The sequence below is a fragment of the Ctenocephalides felis genome, unplaced genomic scaffold (genome assembly GCF_003426905.1).
Source record: "Ctenocephalides felis isolate EL2017-DRISC unplaced genomic scaffold, ASM342690v1 CF-g0.4_SCAFFOLD_03571, whole genome shotgun sequence".
NCBI classification, from domain to species: Eukaryota; Metazoa; Arthropoda; class Insecta; order Siphonaptera; family Pulicidae; genus Ctenocephalides; species Ctenocephalides felis.
Window position 1 is genome coordinate 59,646,528 of NW_020539725.1, and position 23,360 is coordinate 59,669,887.

At 29.1% G+C, this 23,360-nt stretch overlaps 2 protein-coding genes across 2 annotated transcripts; both read right to left on the reverse strand.

Annotated features, from left to right (window-relative positions):
• Window positions 1-372: 372 nt before the first annotated feature.
• Window positions 373-9,518, reverse strand: LOC113384646 (thioredoxin-related transmembrane protein 1). Its single transcript, XM_026622391.1, has 7 exons — window positions 9,258-9,518; window positions 6,750-6,843; window positions 6,594-6,661; window positions 5,348-5,522; window positions 3,626-3,727; window positions 1,179-1,265; window positions 373-1,097 (listed from the first exon to the last, which is right to left on the reverse strand). Exons 1-7 carry the CDS (start codon window positions 9,404-9,406, stop codon window positions 846-848), a joined length of 927 nt encoding a protein of 308 aa, XP_026478176.1. The 5' UTR covers window positions 9,407-9,518; the 3' UTR covers window positions 373-845.
• Window positions 9,519-14,083: 4,565 nt separating this feature from the next.
• Window positions 14,084-21,103, reverse strand: LOC113386934. Its single transcript, XM_026624693.1, has 7 exons — window positions 21,001-21,103; window positions 20,681-20,905; window positions 18,047-18,190; window positions 17,857-17,961; window positions 16,208-16,342; window positions 14,236-14,327; window positions 14,084-14,123 (listed from the first exon to the last, which is right to left on the reverse strand). The coding sequence occupies exons 1-7, from the start codon at window positions 21,044-21,046 to the stop codon at window positions 14,094-14,096; spliced, it is 777 nt and encodes a 258-aa protein (XP_026480478.1). The 5' UTR covers window positions 21,047-21,103; the 3' UTR covers window positions 14,084-14,093.
• Window positions 21,104-23,360: the final 2,257 nt, after the last annotated feature.

Sequence of the window (23,360 nt, forward strand, 5' to 3'; positions counted from 1 at the left end):
ACAAAAAAAACGCCTAATTTGCAACTTTTATTTCAAATGTCTATCAAAAATCTAATTTTTTTTAATATTTTAATATTGATTATAGGTCATTCCGTGCTTTTAAGCCTACAAATTAAAACGCCGTTTACTTTTTTTTTTTTAAGATAAGCCGATCAGCCGGAATCGTGGAGCTCTTTTTTTCGAGACGGGGGTGTTCAGAGCGCTGTAACTCTAGTCGGGCTAAATTTTTTTAGCTGAAATTTTATATTTATACTGTCCAAATATGTGTTAATAAATGATAAAAAACTTGAAGCTCTAAATATTTACTGGTCGTAGAAAAAAAAACTAAAATATCGCTAAAAAACAGGCCGTCACATAGAAAGACCCCCTTAATTAAGACCAATAAAATTGAAAATTAAAATAATGTAAAAATATTTTTTAATTTATTCAAATGCAAATCATTAAATATCCCGAAACAAGAAATATTAGGTTGTCAAATATCTCCCTTCCGCCTTTTTGTATTATAAACCAATAGCAAAAAAGCGGAAGGGAGATATTTGACAACCTAATATATGACTTAGACCACTTTTATAATTATGGGCACAAATGTCATTTTACCTTTGATTAAGGGCCCAAAAATCCTTGAAAACTCGATCGCGTGATTAATGGACGTCCCCTAAACTACATTCGAGATGAGAACAAAGGGGCAAGCCTTTCACAAAAAATGTATTCCACGCACAAATATATAATATAACAATACTTCAACCTTCAAATTTATATATATATATATATATAGAAGTAGAAAAGAAAATCTCGCAATCACAGACAAGTACACACACGCACGTCAATCACACTCGATCATCATCTCAGTCTACTTTTCTGGGTTTGCGTTTCCTGGTCTGCGGACTGTTGGTGGGGCTGTTGTTCTGCGAAGCGTTTGGTGTCTTTTTGTTGACGGCATTCGATTTGTTGGAGTCACCGCCTGCCTCCTGGTTAATCAGGTTCTGCTCCTCGTTGTCCTTCTCGGAACTGGTGTCTTCTTCGGTGTCAATTCCGCTGTTTTTCTCCAATTCGGAATTGTCGTCGATCAGGTCCTCTTTGCTTATTTCCTCTTCACTCTGCAGAGGAAAAAAGGAAATAGGTGTGGGTGTTATTTTACCCTAGAAATTAAATTTAATGTTTAGTTTTATTATTCTTACCGTGTCTTCCTGGTTTTCCTCTTTCTGACCAGCTTTTGATTTATCCGTTTTAGGTGGATAGAAGAAATCGATAATGCACACCAGCACCTAAAACAATATAGATACACATGAAGTTTTATTATTAACTTCCCGTAGGGTAGTTCTAGTAATGGGACGAAAATCGAAAAAACTTTTGCATTTCTCGACGTTTTGAAGGTTTCTGAACATTTTTTAAGGGCATACCTCAGAAACTAAATGAATATGTGTGTGTATATATGGATACAAATTTTTCTGTCGACGATTTCGGGCGCACTGTTAAACCGATTTGGATGATTCATTTACCATTCGATTCCTATTGATAGGGAGATGTGCTGATTAGTTTTTGACAAAGGCAGGTCCAGCCATTACGGAGATATGGAGCAAAGAGTGCAGAAAATACAAATCGAGTTGTTGAGAGAACGGAAAAAATATTACATCTTTTTTTATTTTCCATAAAATATTTTTGTAATTTGGTTTAGATATTCAAAAAATGACCCCAGGCTAAGAACAGTCTAAACGCCACTCTGGTACAAATGTTTATAGAAGTGCGTTTAGACTGTTTGTGTACTGAAGAACCTTTCCAATTCTGTGAAAACTATTGAAAAATGTGAAAATGCCGCCGAGCTAAGCACAGTATAAGTGAAAATGTCGCACAGAATGTATAGAAATTTTAATTTGCTCGTCAGTAGAGTCCCTTTTTGCTATTAACATTATAATTTGTACGTCAATAGAGTCCATTTTTATACTAAAATTTTAAATTTACTCGTTAGTAGAGTCCCTTCTTGTACTTAAAAATTAATTTGCTCATCAGTAAAGTTCTTTAGTGTATTGATATTTTAATACGCTCGTCAGTAGAGTTCCTTTTCTAATATACTCGTCGGTAGAATCCCTTTTTGTAATGACATTTTAAATTTGCTCATCAGTGGAGTTCCTTTATTTTATTGACACTTTAATTTGCTTGTTAGTAGAGTCCCTTTTTTTATATTTTCGTTAGTCAAATCTCTATTTGTTTCGACATTTCAATATGCTCATCAGTAAATTCCTTTTATTTATTTTATTTTCCATAAAATATTTTTGTAATTTTGGATTAAAAATTCAAAAAATTACCCAGGCTAAGCACAGTCTAAGCGCCACTCTGGTACAAATGTTTACCCGAGTGCGTTCAGACTGTTTACGTACTGGAGCACTTTTCCAATTCGAATTTTGTGAAAACTATTGAAAAATGTGAAAATGCCGCCAAGCTAAGCACAGTAAAAGTGAAAATGTCGCACAGAATTATTTGCAAATGCGTTTAGACTGTGACTATACAGGAGCACCTTTTCAATTTTGTGAGAAAACTATTGAAAAATGCGAAAATGCCGCCAAGCTAAGCACAGTATAAGTGAAAATGTCGCACAGAATTATTTGCAAATGCGTTTAGACTGTGACTATACGGGAGCATTTTGTGTAAATTAGGCAACAATTTTTTTTTTTTGAAATTGAATTCGAAATGAAATGACGATTGGGAGATAAATTGATTTATTTAAAAATAATGAAATATTCTCGAATATTTCATTACGGTACGGGAAGTTCTAGCAATTTGCCTTAAGGCACGATGCCATACACCCAACTAGTAAAACTTTTCAACACTGATTTATTTTGCCAAAAAAAATCTGTATTCATGATTGAAGATTTCCAAAATCGAACTTTTTCACAAGAATCCATTTTTATAGTAACCATAAATTATACTATTTTTTCATTAAATTTGTAATTTTTATATATTTTAAAAACTTACTTCCTTCTTTGGTATAAGTTTTACAATATTTAGACACTTTAACAGATCCAACAAATTGCACTAAAACAATTATTAAAATTGTTGCTAAAACTAGCTTCATTTCTCCAAATTTCTTATTTTATTTTTCAAACTTTCAAATAAAAAAATCGATTTAGGTAAAGTTAATTTTTGATTTTTGTTTAAAATCTGCACATTTATATATACATCTAAATGATTTTTTATTTATTTATTTATATTTGTTACTAAATTTGATTTCAAAAAATGCATAATAAAGTAATATTTTTTTTGTAATATAAAATTTGCGATTTTATAATAGATTTATTGCTATTTATTTATTTATCAGGCAAGATTTTTTTCTTGTTGCAATTTGAGATTGAAAAATGTAATTTAATAATTTTTTCTGTTTATTTATTAAGCAACTATTTTTTTCTTGCTTTTTTTATGAAATTGAATTCGAAATGAAATGACGATTGTTAATGTTCTCAGATATAACAAGATAATGCAAAAATAATTAACGTTACAGTATTTGTTATTAACGTTTAAAATTTCTCGAATATTTCATTACGGTACGGGAAGTTCGAGCAATTTGCCTTAAGGCACGATGCCATACACCACTAGTTTCTTACTATGTAATAATAGCATAATAAAAACTTACCAGTCCCATTATAGCTCCAACAATGATCGTGGTTACCGCGAATAAAACGTATGAGCCCCATGTTGGAATTCCGTACGTTTCCATCAACTCGGTGTGAAGACCCTTGTAATAGACAAATGTAATTTTATATATATATATATATATATATATATATATATATATATTGTATGATTCTGAATTTGATGTTGACATATGTATTAACAAAGTCTAATAATCAGGCATAACATCAATAAAAAACATGAATTTCCTTCAAAAATTTATTTTAAATCCATACGTTTCGGCTATAATCCTAGCCTTCATTCAGTGGAAACTAAAAATAAAACTAGCTGTAAGTGGAATTCTGTCTTAAGGCAATTAGGACATCGTGCCTTAAGGCAAATTGCTGGAACTTCCCGTACCAAAAATTATTTTTTTTAAAAACGATTACCATTTTTGAAAAAAATGTACTTTGAAAAAGTAAGATTTTTGAGAAACTATATATATGGACAAAAAATTACTTTTTTTTGAAAAAAAAAATTTAAAAAAAAAAGAATATTTTTTATTTTTTTTTTTTTAAAAAAATTTTTTTTCTTTATTTTGACATATTGTGGAAGATCTGAACTTTTTTTTTTCAAAGCAATCGTACTGATTTAACTGCATAGGGACAAAATATAAAGCGCGTAAGCGCCGCGTCGCTGTCTAACGCATAAGCATTGGTACGGAACCCATAGGAATGTTAACAAAATGTATACTTATTGTTAAAATCTCTATAAAATATCTGATAATTTGATGTGCATATGTCTAATGATCATTTTTGACCGCCAAATGGCTCATTTCTTTACTTTTTCCTCCATATCTCCGAAACCGCTAGACCTACCTTTATGAAAATTTTATCAATTCTTCATCTTGTCAATACAAATAAAATGTTTTTTGAATTATTCAAATCGGACGCTCCGTTCTCTTAAAAACTGAGTTACCGTTTTCGGCACTTTTTGCCCCGTATCTTCGGAACGGCCAGACCTGCCTTCGCCAAAAACTAATCAGCACGTCTCCTTATCAATACGAATCGAATGTTTATTGAATTATTCAAATCGGTTGATCCGTGTTCCCGAAATCGTCGACGAAAATTTGTATCCGCACATACATACATACACACACACACACGCATACATCCATTTTTTCTAAGGTATGCCAAAATATTCAGAAACCTTTGAAACGTAAAGATATATAAAAATTTTCATTTTCGATTTTTTTGCGATTACTATAAATTGCCCTACGGGAAGTTAATTAAAAACTAAAACAATTGAATTGGAGTGAAAATAAAAAATAAAATGGTTCTTCAACCAGTCTACGAATAACACACTATCCATTTGTGATTTTTTCAAATCGGTATTTTGTGAAAATATTGTGTAATTTCAAGTTAATGTTTATAATACATAGTGTAGTGCATTACCATATCCTAATACGATTGGATTATTAAAATTTTCCAATTTAACACTAAGATCTACTAATTGTAAGTATTTTTTACTATTTTATTTTTTCTTTTCACTCTAATTCAATTGTTTTAGTTTTTAATTTTATTTCTTAGTTTCCACTGAATGAAGGCTAGGATTATAGCCGAAACGTATGGATTTTAAATAAATTTTTGAAAGAAATTCATGTTTTTTATTGATGTTATGCCCGATTATTAGACTTTGTTAATATATATATATATATATATATATATATATTGCTATTATTTACCTTCAAGATTTGTGACAATTTAAAGAAATTGGCGACAATCCCCATCTGAAATGATGTGGGCGACTTCCATGATGGCAAAGGTTCGGTTTGCTGCCACTTGGCATCTTCAATGTATGAAATGAGCGACGATTTGTCTCGGGCACCTTTGTATTGTCTAAATTCACCTTCTTTGACACTAAAATAAAATTGTCAATACTTTAATACTGTCGATTTGCATCGACAATTTTTAACGTATTTTATTGAAAGATGCAAAGAAATTACATATTTCCTTAAATATATTGAAAACAAAACACAATTATATTTGTATCTGTATTATTTCTGCTTAGTTAATAATTAAAATTAGTATGGACACCAATAGGTATAAAAAAGCTCAAGATTTTTGTTTCTAGTACATTTTGCTTCCATTTTTCATATTTGCTCCATTTCCGTAAATCTAACCACGTATGTCTTCAATGTTCAAAGTTCATCAGATGCGAAACATTTTCAACAAAAACAAAAGTTACTATTCAGTTTCTCATGCTTTTCTATTATAATTTGTTCTATTATAACTTTTTCTATTATATATTTTTTTTAACAAGTTTTGTTCAAACTAAATCAGCTCGTAGTTTTTCGTCAATAATGCCCAATAATTTAATCTTTCGTAGGTTTGCGCTTACAGGTTTGAACACTAGATAATTTCTTCTTCCAATCCACATTAACTTAATACAAGAAGAATTTAATAAGTACATTAAATAATAAGCAGAACAATAATTTACTAATTATGCAGAGTAATAAATTGTTTCTACTGATATCATATTGCAAACTGAATATGCTTTTTCTGTCTACGTCTGTATTAAGTTAGATTGTATATTATAATCTATTAAGCTTAATAGTATTCTAAATTTTATAATAAAAAAAATGTGAATAATATATTATAAATTTAATTTCCGAAACTCGTTTTGGTGCCCCCTAAAGCTTGCGCCCGCATTTTTTGCATGCATCGCATGCAAGGCAGGACCGGCCCTGTATATATATATATATATATATATATATAGTACAAATAGTATTTCCAAAACTTGTTAACAAATAGCATCGGCATTCCTTTGTCACTTATTCATAGTCTAAGTATGATTTATATATTATCTATTTACAACAGTTATTTCAACAATTTTGTATGCAAATTCTTAAAATTATGGCAACAAAATTTTATTATGCTACAAATGTAAAGTTTAAAATTTTCCAAATAATAAAATTGTTTTCTACTTACTGATAAATTGTAGGCAATGCTGTCACGATGAAGCGTCCACTGAGCCCTGGAGAAGTCGTGATATCAACCTAAAATTATAAATTATGATTATAAAATATTGTTAACTTATTATTAACTATTATATATATATATATATAATAAAACTGAGACAAATACCTGTCCAACTTTAATATTCAGATCTTCACTCCAAGCCGAGAAAGACTTCCATGTGGGCTCGAGGCTTTTACAAGCGGGACACCATGGGGCAAAACTAAAAGCAAAAATATTCACTTAATTTATAATAATAACTGATAGATCTTCTCAAATAATTACTTATAACACAATTATGAAAGAAATTCAATTGCAAGATTTAAAGAATGACAAAATGTCTACGAATTTAATAAAAAAAATGCATAGTTGTTTAGAAAAACATTCAGAAATAGGTCAAAATTGTCTTTCCGAAATGTTTATATATTATAATTGATATTGCTAAAATTTAAAAATTGTTTCGTAATGTGAATGAATTAAAATGTAGAAAACCTTAAACCCTATGTATCATTTGATACTGATAAAATTCTTCATAATCAACAAATTTACATCAAATGCTTAAAAAAAAGATTTTTAGATTTAATTTTTCTGATCACAACTAAATCTTACATAAAAATATAACAGTTAATTTTCCTACAATATTGACTAATATTATATCACTCTACAGCAACTCAGTACACTTTGAAAATAGAAATTGTTCTTGTAAAATTGTTCTCGGTACTATATTGTTAAAGAGCTCGTCGAGACCTTTCAAATGATACCCCACACGACATATCTGACGCGAAACGTTTCGACCCTTCATTTGACCCATCGTATTGGTGCATTTATTTACTAAAGAACTTGTAATTTCTAAACAGTATGTCTGATTTCAATGCAATTTTCGACAAATTTGTTTATAATTAAATTATCTACAATATTGTCTAACATCATAATGTTCTACAGCAACTCGGTATACTTAAAAATCGCAATTGAAAAAGTCTTGCAAAATTATTTCATGAGTGTTAAAAGTGCATTTTATATGAAAATGATGCAGAAATGCTGAAAATTATGCAGAAATGTTGAAAATGATGCAAAAATGTTGAAAATGATACATAAATTGTTGAAATTAATTGAATAAGTTGAAAACAAAACGTTAAAAATGATGCAAAAATGTTGAAAATTGACGAACTTGTGAAATATATCTTACATAAAAATATCACAATGATATTTATTTATTTATTTAATAAAACGCATTATTTAGAGTAAATTTGTAAATTTTAAAAGACTTGTATATATCTATAATTTATCTAATTTATAAAAGTCTTCATTGTATGCATCATTATTTGTCTATTTAGAATAATTTACAAATGCAATTGATAAGATCAAAGCAAAAACATTGGAAATTTATTGTGTAACTTACTTAAAAATAATAAATAAATATATAATATAATAAATAAATTGATAATAATAATAAGAACAATTACTAAATACTTACCTAAAATTAAATAATGAAATGAAATTGAACAAAAACGGCCAAATGCCATACACCACTAGTTTATTGATTTATTATTTACTAATTAAATAATATAGTACTTATTCAAAATCTGAAAAAAAGCTGTTGCTTGTTCTATGTTGATTTACTGTCGTGTATTTTGTGCAACTGTGAAAATAGCAGATTTTTATTCCGTTCAATGCAAAATTCTGTTTCCTTTAAAATATATGTTTGAAAGTGGATGCTTTTTGTTATGACAGAAACTAGCATATCCTTTGATACAAGAATTGAACTCATTGTCAGAAGATATCTTTTTATAAAACGAAGGATGTAAATATAGCTTTCTAGTAAAATAATTAAAAATGGACCAAGGTCTCAATTATCCCTTTCATTGCCTAGAATGAACTTTAAATAATCTAAATTAACTTTAGAATACTATAACTACTGTTTATCAATGATGTTTGCTTTCTGCTCTTTCAAATTCACAAACTATTAAAATGACCTAACCTTATTGACTTGAGCTCGGATGAATAAGTTTTGATAAAACAAAAGCCTAGAATAATCTATAACGCTCCAAATCTTTAATAAATCATTTAGCCCAATAAATTATTAAAACAACTCCCTGTCCAACATAAATTTCAGCTAATTTAGAAGCAAACGCAAGGAAACTTTAAAATGACCTAACCTTCTTGACTAGAGCTCGAATGAATAAGCTTTGATATAACAAAAGCCTAAAAAAATGTATTACGTTCCAAATCTTTATACAATCACTTAGCTCGATAAATTAACGTCCAACATTAATTTTAGTTTATTAATTCAGAAGCAAACGGAAGGGAGCTATTAAAATGACCTAACCTTATTGACTCGAGCTCGAATGAATAAGTTTTGATACAACAAAATCAATCACGCTGCAAATCTTTATACAATAATTTAGCCCGATGAATTATTAATATCCAATATTAATTTCAAATTATAAATTCAGAAGTAAACGGAATGGAACTACAAAAATTACCCAACCTTATTGACTAGAGCTCGGATGAATAAGCCACTTAAATAACCTAACCTTACTTACTAATTATGACAAGTCAAGACAAGACAAAAGCCTGAAATATTATTATATTAATTATTCTTACTTATCACTAAATTATATACTAAATATCACTTACAATTCGACCATCCATTCCCCCTCGAGCATCAATCTCCAATTGTCCTCTGTCAATTCAACGACAGCACTTTTGGCGAACACCTGCGGTAATTTTGGTAAAAGCGTAACACAAACACACAAAAGGACTAGACTTAATAATTTGTTATCCATTTCTTACTTAAATAGTAACATTAACTAATAAATAACATACATCTAATCTAATCGTTACAATAGAAAAAAGACGTCAAAAATTTTCACTCGAGCCGAAAACAAATGATTGAAAGCGAACTGTAACTGAAGTGAAGTGAACGTCGAGTGAAGTCTCGTCGACGATGGCGGTGTTGCCAGAGGAAGAAATTGACACATAAATAATAGATAGATATGAAGTTAGTTACGCATTTTTAAATTTAATTTAATTTTAAATATTAAACTTAGTATTTGATTATTTAAATATTATTATTATTGAAATTGAATTATATATTTTGGTTTAATATAAGTAGAACGAGTTGATGTAATTATTTTATTGTAGCACATTTTTGCATTGCACGAAATATGCACAAACCGCTACTTTGACAGTTGCACAATATACACAAACAGTTTTTTTTCCAGATTTAATATAATATTTAATAGAATAATATTAATATTTAATATTAATAACCTATAATATTTAATTAATTATATAAAATATACTAGTTCCTTTTAATGTTATTTGTTTCGCTGCCGACAAGAAAGAATTCATTTTACAAAGTTTTACATTAAAATGGCGGAGAAAACGACACTAACAGTAATGGCGCAATATTTAAATTACAAAGTTCATATTGCATTACATATAAGGTCACAACATATGAAATTTAGCAATATAATTTCATCCAATTTTATTTACGTTTGTTCATTTTTTAACTTCCCGTAGGGTAAGTTATAGTAATCGTCCAAAAATCGGAATTGAAAATTTTTACATTTCTCGACGTTTTGAAGGTTTCTGAACATTTTGGCATACTTCAGAAAAAATGGATGTGTGTGTGTGTGTGTGTGTGTGTGTGTGTGTGTGTGTTTTGTATGTCCGCGTTTTTTCGTCCACGTTTTCGGGCGCACGGATCAACCGATTTGAATAGTTTAAAAAACATTCGATTCCTATTGATAGGGAGATGTGCTGATTAGTTTTTGGCAAAGGCAGGTCCAGCCGTTACGGAGATATGGAGCAAAGAGTGCAAAAAATAGAAAGCGAGTTTTTAAGAGAACCGATCAACCGATTTGAATGGTTTAAAAAACATTCGATTCCTATTGATAGGGAGATGTGCTGATTAGTTTTTGGCAAAGGTAGGCCCAGAGGTTTCGGAGATACAGAGCTAAATTTAAAAAAAATTGCTGTTTTTGAGAGAACTAAGCGTCCGATTTAAATGATTCAAAGAACTTTCTGCTTTTTTCAACAAAATAATTGATTTTGGAAAAAAAAATTTTGTTTCTAATTTTTTTTTCAAAAAAATTTTTTTGTAATTTTGGATTAAAAATTCAAAAAATCACCCAAGCTAAGAACAGTCTAAGCGCCACTCTGGTACAAATGTTTACCCAAGTGCGTTTAGACTGTTTGAGTACTGGAGCACTTTTCCAATTTTGTGAAAATTATTGAAAAATGTGAAAATGCCGCCAAGCTGAGCACAGTATAAGTGAAAATGTCGCACAGAATTATTTGCAAATGCCTTTAGACTGTGACTATGCGGGAGCACTTTTTCAATTTTGTGTAAATTTGGCAACTATTTTTTTTTTTGGAATTTGATTCGAAATGAAATGACGATTGTTAATGTTCTGGAGATGATAAATTGATTTATTTATAATTAATTTTCCATAGGGTAAGTAATCGCAAAAAAATAGAAAATGAAAATTTTTATATATCTTCACGTTTCAGAGGTTTCTGAATATGTTGGCATACCTTGGAGAAAATTGATGTATGTGTGTGTGTATGTGCGTGCATGTGTGTGTGTTCGGATACAAATTTTCGTCGACGATTTCGGGAACACGGATGAAGCAATTTGAATAATTCAAAAAACATTCTAGCCGTTCCGGAGATACGGGGCAAAAAGTGCCAAAAACGGTAACTCAGTTTTTAAGAGAACGGAGCGTCCGATTTGTATAGTTCAAAAAACATTTTACTTGTATTAACAAGATGAAGATTTGATCAAATTTTCATGAAGATAGGTCTAGCGGTTTCGGAGATCTAGTAAAAAAAACTAAAAAAAAAAATTTGGCGGTCAACAATAATCATTAGACATTAGACATATGCATATCAAATGATCAGATATTTTATTGAGATTTTAACAATAAGTTTAAGTTTTGTTTACATTCCTATGGGTTCCGTACTATTGTTTTTCCGTTAGACAGCGACGCGGCGCTTACGCGCTTCTATATTTCGTCTCTATGCAGTTAAAGCAGTACGATTGCTTTGAAAAAAAGTTCAGATCTTCCAAAATATATCAAAATGAAGATAACATTTTTTCCAAAAAAAAATTTTTATAAAAAAAATTGTTTAAAATTTTTTTTAAAAAAAAATTTTTTTTTTAAAAAAGAGTAATTTTTTGTCCGATTTAAAATTTCTAAAAAATCTTATTTTTTCGAAGTAAAATTTTTTCAAAAATGTTAATCGTTTTTAAAAAAATAATAATTTTTGGCACGGGAAGTTCCAGCAATTTGCCTTAAGGCACGATGCCTTAATTGCCTTAAGACAGAATTCCACTTACAGCTAGTTAAATTTACTTTTATCCCAAAAATTAGGTTTTTTTTTGGCATTAAAATATTATAATATTATATTAAAATATTTATAGCCATTTTTGATATTTGAATATCAAAAATTATTTGTTTTGTATTCTAATTAATTAATTATTTTGTACTCTATTTTATTTATATTTATGTTATTGTTAATTCATATTACTAGATGTTATATTATTTAACAGTTGTAACAAATATTGAAATTTATATAAAATTTTTTTGATAATAAACCATGCTTTGCTCATAAACTGTGACTACAAATGATATTTGAACTAGCTATAAGTGGAATTCTGTCTTAAGGCAATTAGGGCATCGTGCCTTAAGGCAAATTGCTGGAACTTCCCGTACCGCAATTCAAAATTCGAGTAATTAAAAATAATCAATAATAATAATCAATAAAAGTTGATCAATGATTTGAAACTTTTAATAGCATTTCGAACCATATCAAATCATTCTATTTTAAATCATTTATTTGGAACTATTTTGGAAATTCTGAACTTTTTTCAAAGCAATCGTACTGCTTTAACTGCATAAAGACAAAATAACGAAGCGCGTAAGCGCCGCGTTGTCGTCTAACGCGTAAACATTGATACGGAACCCATAGAAATTTAAACAAAATTTATACTTATTGTTAAAATCTCTATAAAACATCTGATAATTTGATGTGCATATGTCTAATGGTCATTTTTGACCGCCAAATGGCTCATTTTTTTACTTTTTCCTCCATATCTCCAAAGTCTTTGGACCCGCCTTTCTAAAAATTTGAACAGTTCTTCATTTAGTCAATACAAGTAAAATGTGTTTTGAATTATTCGAATCGGACGCTCCGATCTCTTAAAAACTGAGTTACAGTTTTTGGCACTTTTTGCCCCATATCTTCTGAACGGCTAGACGTGCCTTCGCCAAAAACTAATCAGCACGTCTCCTTACCAATACGAATCGAATGTTTTTTGAAATATTCAAATCGCTTCATCCGTGTTCCCGAAATCGTCGATGAAAATTTGTATCCGAACACACATACACACACGCACACATACATCCATTTTTTCTATGGTATGCCAAAACGTTCAGAAGGTATTGAAACGTAAAGATCTATAAAAATTTTCATTTTCGATTTTTTGCGATTTCTGTAACTTAGCCTACGGGAAGTTAATACGGGAATAATTTACAGCCATTTTTGATATTTGAATATCAAATATTTTTATTTTGTATCTATCCTTTATTTTGTACTCTATTTGATTTATATTTATGTTATTGTTAATTAATATTGATAATTACTGGATTAATAAAAATTACTGGATGTTATATTATTTAACAGTTAAAAAAGAAAAAAGAAAAAAAATGATATTAAACCATGCTTAGCTAATAAACTGTGACTACAAATGATATTTGAAATAACTTTGTTTTTTACATAAATTATTTCAACAAGTCCATTTCAAGATCACAATAATATTCACACTTATTTTAATACTGTTCTATAATTTATTATAAAAGATTTACAAATACTCTCAATTTTATTTGCTGTAACAAGTCTGATCACTTTACCATTTATCAACCATAAATATAAAAGTATTTTGCAAATTAAACTTATAAACATCAATTTTAAGACATGAAAAAATACAAAACAGCATTTTGTGATACTTTTTATATATAGAATATCGTTCAGAGAGAACTAAGCATCCGATTTGAATGATTCAAAAAACTTTATACTTGTTTTAACAAAATAATTAGTTTTGGAAACAAAATTTTGTTTCTCGAATATTTCATTACGGTACGGGAAGTTCCAGCAATTTGCCTTAAGGCACAATGCCATACACCACTAGTTACAATTAATTTTTGTTAATAATATTATACCTTGATCAATAACACGTTTATAAAATATTTAACAACAAAAATACATATTTTATAATTCATTCAATATCAAATTACTAAAACAAATATATATATAATTAAAATACACATTTAACTTTTTTTATCCGGCATGTGTAAAAATAATTACGTAGAATTTTATAAAATAAATTATGTATCATTATTAAATGATATAATGATAATTATTGAATTATCTTCATTGTTTATAACATTGCAAATTAATCTTCCTTCATTGCCAGCGTATAGACAGGAGCATACTCTAAATAGGATGAAATTGCATATAAATAATAATTATATGTATATATATACATATATTTATATATATATATATATATATATATATAATTATTATATTCAATTAAATTACTTACAATCAGCGATAACAGAACAATTGTCGATGCTGCTGCAAAAGCTGCATAGAAGAAAGATTTCTCCAAGCAAGTTATCTTGCGCTTTTCACGCTCTGTGGAAAGAAAATTTGCAAAAGTTAAGAATAAACTAGTGGTGTATGGCATCGTGCCTTAAGGCAAATTGCTGGAACTTTCCATACCGTAATGAAATATTCGAGAAATTTCAAATATATTATTACAAATACTCTGTAACTTTAATTATTTTTGCTATCTTTGTTATGTCTCAAATGCAAATAAAATGTAAATCATAAATCAATTTATCTCCAGAACATTTACAATCGTCATTTCATTTCAAATTCAATTTCAAAAAAAAAAATTTTAGTCTTAATTTGCTCGTCAGTAGAGTCCTATTTTTGTCTTTTAGGTCGGTATATAATTTGCTCGTTAGTAGAGTCCATTTTTATCACTTAGGCCAGTAGAGTTCTTTTTTTATTCTCTATGTCGATATTTCTTTGCTCGTCAGTGAAGTCCTTTTTGCCATCTATTTTTATATCCAATTTGCTTGTCAGTATGGTCCTTTTTACCTTTTATGACTATATTCAATTTGCTCGTCAGTAGAGTCCTTATTTTGTTTTCAAAGTTTTAATTATAATTTGGTCGTCAGTAGAGTCCTTTCTTCATCATCTATGATTAGATTTTAGTTGCTCGTCAGTAGAGTCCTTTTGCCATCTATTTTTGTAGTCAAATTGCTTGTCAGAAGAGTCCACACACACAAAACACACACACACATCCATTTGGTTTTTAGGTATGCCCCTTAAAAATGTTCAGAAACCTTCGAAACGTCGAGAAATGAAAAAATTATCGTTTTCGATTTTCGGCCCATTACTATAACTATCCTACGGAAAGTTAAAAAATAATTTTTTTTGAAGTAAAACTTCTTAGGTAAATAAATAAAATAAATATTTTTGATAAATTTTAGGTAAATAAATAAGTACAATTATTTTGGAAGTAAAACTTTTTAGGTTAGCAAATGAACAAATTTTATCGCAAATAAATAATAGTGAAAAAAAATATTTTTTTCAAGTAAAACTTCTTGACAATTCATTTCTGAATTAAAACTTCTTAGGTTGAAAATGTACAAATTTTATCGTAAATAAATAAGTAAAATAAATTTCAAATTTTGAAGTAAAACTTCTTAGGTTGGCAATGTATAAATTAGTGAAATAGAATTTTATTTTTGAAGTAAAACATCTTAAGTCGCGATGTGATATAGAGTCTGTTTTGATGCGCAAAAGAGACAACAGTATTAGGTGAGAAAATGAGAGAGAGATATAAAACACTAGTGCGAAAGAGAGCTACATATACCTGACAGTGTAGGAGTGACAGAGTAAGATATATGTGTACGACGCAACCTCCAAAATTTAACAACTACCTTTTTAAACGTAATTTATTGATAAAAGGACAAGAGATACCAATTTTTGTTGTTAACAAAAGTTGTAGATTATTTAATTGGCTATAAATTTGCTGAATATTGCAAAATGGTGGGACATTTCGTTTTGAAGTTATAAACAAATAAATACAAATCGAACCGGTCCAAAAGTATGAAGCAAGATATAGTGATGCAACCTCCAAAATTTAACAGCAACCTGTTTCATTGCAAATTTTGGGTGAAAGGATAAGAGATACAACATTATGTTATTAACAAAAGTTGTAGATAATTTAATTGGCTATAAATTTGCTGAATATTACAAAACACTCGGACAATTTGTTTAGAAGTTATAAATAAATAAATAAAAATCTAGCTGGTCCAAAAGTATAAAGTGGACGAAAAAATGTGGACATACAAAACACACACACATCCATTTAGTTTTTGATGTATGCCCCTTAAAAATGTTCAGAAACCTTCAGAACGTCGAGAAATGCAAAAATTTTCATTTTCGATTTTCGGCCCATTACTAGAACTACCCTACGGGAATATAATAAAAAGACTTACGCTCCTCTTCGGTCAATTCCAAAACATCCTTTTCCTCTTCACCGTCACCTTCACCTGCACCGCCACCGCCACCGCCGCCTTTTTTGCCGCTTGGACGGTCACCGCCATTGTCACCGCCATGGTCAGCACCGTCACCTGTTAAAATTAAATTCAAATAAATAATAAGAAGAAAATAAATTACAGAAAACTGAAATGTAAAGGCGCAAGGCACCTTTGAAACAGATGCAGAAAATTAATCATAAGCAATAAGAGAATATATATATATATATATATATATATATATATATATATATATATGTTTAATTTGAGTTTAATATTCGGGCGTAACATCAATAAAAATAGTGTGAGAGTTTTTGTAAAAAGTTTATTTATTTAAAATCCATACGTTTCGGCTAGCATCTTAGCCATCATTCAGTGGTAATCAAATTAACTATAAAAAATTGAAACTAAATAAATTATATGAACGGAAATTTCATGGAAAAACAATAATAATAATAATAGTAATAAAACACTTACAATTTTGTATCCTATTATAGCATATGAAACCATTATTAATCCATGGTATGAGTATGTGCACATTGATAAGATATATATTTTTTAACACAAACATCACAAATGGTAAAACACACTAATAACCATGAAACTGTTTCGACAGTGTGGCATTCTGTTGGTATGTAATTGTGATGCAACCCTTAGTTCAATTTTTACACAAATTAAATCTAAGTTCAATTTTGACCGCCTCAGGAATTTGGTATATCAGATTAATTGCTCTAATTGCGAACTCTTTTATATTGGAGAAACTAGCCAAAACCTGAGTAAACGCCTTAATCAACACAAAAATAATTCAAAAAATCCTAAGCAATTTAAAACAATGTTAACTGAGCATATTAAAAATTTAAATCATAATATCGATTTTTTTAACCCTAAAATTTTACATTTTGAAGAGAATACAATTAAAAGAAGATTCGCTGAGGGGTTGTTTTTGCAATTACATAACGACAGGGTCATTAACAAACGCTTCGACAATACCCTGAGGCCCTGAACGAAACAAACACGTGGTTTGTTAATAGCGTGTCAAAATTTCTTAAAAAATAACAAAATCCCATCGCCTTTTAAATTTCCCAAAAAATATCAACATATGCTAAAAACTGCCTTGAGAAAAATGTGACATTTCTATCCTAAATTCCGAAGAGTAAATACATAGTTTCGACAACTTGTTAAGTTATCATGATTATTAGTGTGTTTTACCATTTGTGATGTTTGTGTTAAAAAATACATATCTTATCAATGTGCACATACTCATACCATGGATTAATAATGGTTTCATATGCTATATTAGGATACAAAATTGTAAGTGTTTTATTATTATTGTCGTTTTTCCATGAAATTTTCTTACATATAATTTATTTAGTTTCAATTTTTATAGTTAATCTGATTACCACTGAATGACGGCTAAGATGCTAGCCGAAACGTATGGATTTTAAATAAATAAACTTTAAAAAAAAAAACTCTCATACTATTTTTATTGATGTTACGCCCGAATATTAAACTCAAAGTAAACATATATATATCAACATCAAATTCAAGACTATTGAAATATATATATATATATATATATATATATATATATATATATTGCATAATTTTACCATAATCAACTGGATATTCGCCCGTGTGATATATTGCTGGTTTCACTTTTGCAATAAGAGGTTTTCCTGAAGAGTACTCGTTTACCAAACTGTTTATCACACCGGCTACAAAAAAGAAAATTATTATATATATATATATATATATATATATATATATATTAATAAGAGTTATATTGGTATTTAGTTTTACCTCCTGGCAAATTCTGTAAAATCTCTTCCATCTTCTCTATTTCATCCAGATCGTCAAGAAGTTCTGGTTGGAAAAAGACTTTAGATTCTGCCTCAGGCCTGTCTGTGGCTTGACCAGTGTACACCATATTGGTCATCATCGGATCTGAAAATAAAACTAGTGGTGTATGGCATTGTGCCTTAAGGCAAATTGCTGGAACTTCCCGTACCGTAATGAAATATTCGAGAAATTTTAAACGTTAATATATTATTACAAATACTGTATCTTTCATTATTTTTGCTATCTTGTTTGTTATATCTGAGCAAATCAAATGTAAATCATAAACAAATCAATTTATCTCCAGAACATTAACAGTAGTCATTTCATTTCGAATTCAATTTCAAAAAAAAAAAATAGTTGCCTAATTTACACAAAATTGAATAAGTGCTCCCGTATAGACACAGTCTAAACGCATTTGTAAATAATTCTGTGTGACATTTTCACTTATACTGTGCTTAGCTTGGCGGCATTTTCACATTTTTCAATAGTTTTCGTTTTCACAAAATTTGAAAAGTGTTCCGAAACATAAACAGTCTAAACGCACTTGGGTAAACATATGTACCAGAGTGGCGCTTAGGCTGTGCTTAGTCTGGGTAATTTTTTGAATTTTTGATCCAAAATTGCAAAAATATTTTATGGAAAATAAAAAAAGATGTAATAATTTTTTATCCATTTGTGATACTGTCAAGAACTCTACTGATAAACAATCAGAAGGAAAAACACAAGATTTTACTGTAAATTTTAGGCAAGGAGATTAAAAAGGGAGTCTACTGACAAGCAATTTAATTTTTCACTTAGAAGACGAAAAAAGACTATACCGACGAGCAAATTGAATTTCGTAAAAAGAATCTGAAAAGAACTGACAAGCAATCTCAAATTAGATGTAGAATAAAAAAGGACTCTACTGACGAGCAAATTAAATTTCAATCTAAAAAATGAACAAGGGACTCTACTGACGAGCAAATAAGAAAGAGGACTCTACAGACAAGCAAAGAAGAAAAGGACTCTACTGACGAAAAAATTAAAATCAATCTAAAAAATGAATAAAGGACTCTACTGACAGGCAAATTATTATAAACATGAAAGATGAATAAAACAATATCCAATGTCAAAAAATATGAGAAACAAGAAAGTATGTAAATTTTTTAGATCATTCAAATCGGACATTTTCACTTAGTTCACTCAAAAACTGCTATTTTGTGCATATTTAGCTCTGTATCTTCGAAATGGCGGGACCTGTCTTTGCCAAAAACTAATCACCTCTTCTCCCAATCATTACAAATTGAATGTTTTTTAGATCATTCAAATCTGATGCTCCGTTCTCTCTAAAACTCGATTTGTATTTTCTGCACTCTTTGCTCCGTATCTCCGTAAAGGCTGGACCTGCCTTTGCCAAAAACTAATCAGCACATCTCCCTATCAATTGGAATCGAATGTTTTTTAAACCATTCAAATCGGTTGATCCGTGCGCCCGAAAACGTGACTGCAAATTTGTATCCATACATACATACATAAACACACACACATCCATTTTTTCTTAGGTATGCCAAAATGTTCAGAAACCTTCAAAACGTCGAGAAATGTAAAAATTTTCATTTTCGCTTTTCGGCCCATTACTATAACTACCCTACGGGAAGTTAATAAGATTTTTTTTTAAAAAAAAATGGAACTCTAACGACCATTTACCACTTTTTAAAAAAGAATTAAAAATGAATAGAAGGGACTCTACTGACGATCAAAATGAAATTGGAATAAATTGGACTCTGGTGGCAATTTGAAATTGAAAATTTGAAATTTGAAGTGTAAAATGAACTCTACTGACGAGCAAATTTAATTATTGATAAAATTTCATTGACTGACGAGCAATATAAAAAAAAATACAAAATAAGACCGATGAGCAGAAGAAAGGACTCTACCGACGAGCAAACTTAAAAAAAGACTACTGACAAACCATTATGGTTTAAAGAGAAAAAAGAAACTTTACTAATAAGCAAAAAAATTTTATATTAATACCAATTGTTATTTCATAGGGATTTGTTTTGTGTCAACATGAACTGGTTGCAAGTTGCAACTTCCAAATATGTGTAAATAATCGACAGACATAAACAGAAAATTCGAAAAACAGCGTTTTGTTATGGTATGCCTTAAAAATGTTCAGAAACCTTCAAAACGTCGAGAAATGTAAAAATTTCCATTTTCAATTTTCGGCCCATTACTAGATTTTTTAATAATTTGCTCGTCAGTAGAGTTCCTTTTTTATTATTTTCTAGATTTTTTAATATCTTGCTTGTCAGTAGAGTCTTTTTATGTTTTTAAAATTCTTATTTAATTTGCTCACCAGTAGAGTTCCTTTTTTTCTTAGATTATTTCATAATTTGCTTGTCAGTAGAGTTCCTTTTTTATTTTCTAGTTTATTTTATCATTTGCTTGTCAGTTACTTCCCTACGGGAAGTTAATACTACCAGATGTAAAATGAATCTAGCTATTAGGTTGTCAAATATCTCCCTTCCGCTTTTTTGCTCTTGGTTTATAATACAAAAAGGCGGAATGGAGATATTTGACAACCTAATATTTCGGCAAATTTGTACAATTTACCTTCTTCAGGAGACAGCAGAGGATCCACAAGATTCTCCAGCATCTGCATATCGACTCCAGATGACTGCTTCCTGTGAGTGTTGATGTGTCTCCATTTGCCCGATTTTAGGAGACGTCTCCGATTTCCAGGCCATCGTTTTCTCGGAGATTCCGAAGAACTCGACACAGGGATCATAATTGATCTCATCTCTTTGCCGGCGTTCACTAGGCTGCTCACCATGGCAGCTGGGTAAGAAAAAGATACGATACTAAATATAATATATAATATATAATATAATACTAAATTCTATTTCCGATATATAGAGTATCAATTCACTTACAGACTGTGAATTTTCTCTCGAGTCTCGAATAGCAAATGAAAGCCATCAGGAAGGTGCAGCATAACAGGATGACCAGGAGAAGTTCGGCAGCAATTGTTACAGCAAATAACTAGATGATGAAATATTAATAGTTACTGAGTATAAATTATATTATATATATATATATATATATATATATATATTAAATGGTAGAGTCTTGGATTTGTTTATATTTTGTAGAGTTTCGAACAAGAAACCAAAAGTAATAAAAAAACAAGAAAATTTTTCATTTGCTCGTCAGTAGAGTCCATTGTAACAACTAATATTTTGAAAATCTTGATTTGCTCGTCAGTAGAGTCCATTGTAACAAATAATATTCTGAAAATCTCGATTTGCTCGTCAGTAGACGAGCTTTTTTATCGTAAATTCCTAAAATATCCCGATTTGCTCGTCAGTAGAGTACAGATGGCATTATGGTTTATAATTTAAAATTTAAAATTAATAATATAATTAATTTATTTTATTTTTATATTAAATTCAATTGTAAAACTTAATACTCATATATATATAACTCAAGCTAATTGCTGTATTTATTATAAGAGCTATAATACAAAAAAATATGTTTTAATATATCAATCGATTAATAATAGTTCTTAATAAAATTAATACGAAAATATATATTAGATTTCAAATATATATTTCAGAAAGTAGTTACTTGCAGTTTGTATTTTTTTTTTAGTCTTAATAATTATTGCAACTGTTAAATTATTAACATCTAGTAATATTGATAAATAATAACATAAATTAAAATAAATAAGAGTGCAAAGGATTTGAAAAACAATTTCTTTCTTTATTTATTTATTTAATAATTAATTATTTAATAATTATTTCAAGGTAATTAATTCAATTTTGTCATAAACCATTTCTTAAAATTTTCCATAACTTTCAAAAAAAAAATTCTATCATTTTTAATATCTTGTAAGATAATCCACTCATTTATTTTTATCATTTTCATTTTGATCATATTATCATATTTCTGTACATTATTATTTGTTGCAATTAATTTATTATTTAAGAAAAATCCATTTTCTTTTTTTAAACATATTGTTTGCTTAAGTCTCATCAAGATCATGTTTCTTGACAGATGTCCTGAAGATGGAACGTACCTAGTTCCGAAACGTCGACAGTAAATAAATAAATAAATAAAGAAATTGTTTTTCAAAAAACTTTTTGTTTTTTATTACTATATATATATATATATATATATATATAAATGATTTAGTAGCTATTCTTATGAATATGTAAGGGAAAAAAGTTATTCTTAAAAATTTGGAAAAAGAGACTCTACTGACGAGCAAACTCATTTCAAACGGCTTTATTATAAATTTGCAAGAAAAAAGGGTCTCTACTGACGAGCAAACTCATTTCCAACGCCATTCTCATAAATTTCAAAGGAAAAAAAGGGACTCTATTGACGAGCAATCTCATTTCCAACGTCATTCTCATAAATTTGCAGAAAAAGGGACTCTACTGACGAGCAAACTCATTTCAAACGACTTTGTTGCAAATTTTCAAGAAAAAAGAGACTACTGACGAGCAAACTGATTTCCGACGTCATTCTCATAAATTTGCAAGAAAAAAGGGACTCTACTGACGAGCAAACTCATTTCAAACGGCTTTATTATAAATTTGCAAGAAAAAAGGGTCTCTACTGACGAACAAACTCATTTCCAACGACTTTGTTGCAAATTTTCAAGAAAAAAGAGACTACTGACGAGCAAACTGATTTCCGACGTCATTCTCATAAATTTGCAAGAAAAACGGGACTCTACTGACAAGCAAACTCATTTCCAACGTCATTCTCATAAATTTGCAGAAAAAAGGGACTCTACTGACGAACAAACTCATTTCCGACGGCTTTGGCAAGAAAAAAGGGACTCTACTAACGAGCAAACTAATTTCCAACAGCTTTGTTACAAATTTGCAGAAAAAAAGGGACTCTACTGACGAGCAAACTCATATCCAACGTTATTCTCATAAATTTGCAAGGAAAAAAGGGAGCGGTTTCATTTCAAGATATAATTAATTAGTAATAAATGACCCACTAGCGCCATATATATATATAATTATTCTTTTACACAAATTTAGTGTTCAATAAATTTGATATTATTATTTTTTTCTGTTGTTTTTCCTGGTTTGCTATATATAGCAAATATATTTATATATTTATATATTTTTATATATTTATATATTTATATTCAATAACAACTTTAGTATTTATGTAATATGTTTTTTAGATTACTAAATGATGACACACATCAAGTGTCGAAATGTTTAATGGAGTAAATAATTTTTCTATTTAATGTTTTTCTTAATTCGAC

What these genes read in the sequence shown, in the direction of transcription:
- LOC113386934 (XM_026624693.1), bottom strand. Translation starts at nt 21,046, where the DNA reads ATGGCTTTCATTTGCTATTCGAGACTCGAGAGAAAATTCACAGTCT. An exon ending in CGAATATCCAGTTGATTATG is followed by an intron (nt 16,343 to 17,856) that starts GTAAAATTATGC and finishes TAATTTTAACAG; the next exon opens with GTGACGGTGCTGACCATGGC. An exon ending in GGAATTGACCGAAGAGGAGC is followed by an intron (nt 14,328 to 16,207) that starts GTAAGTCTTTTT and finishes TTCTTTCCACAG; the next exon opens with AGCGTGAAAAGCGCAAGATA.
- LOC113384646 (XM_026622391.1), bottom strand. Translation starts at nt 9,406, where the DNA reads ATGGATAACAAATTATTAAGTCTAGTCCTTTTGTGTGTTTGTGTTACG. An exon ending in AATTGTCACAAATCTTGAAG is followed by an intron (nt 3,728 to 5,347) that starts GTAAATAATAGC and finishes GTCTATTACAAG; the next exon opens with GGTCTTCACACCGAGTTGAT. An exon ending in TTGGAGCTATAATGGGACTG is followed by an intron (nt 1,266 to 3,625) that starts GTAAGTTTTTAT and finishes ATATTGTTTTAG; the next exon opens with GTGCTGGTGTGCATTATCGA.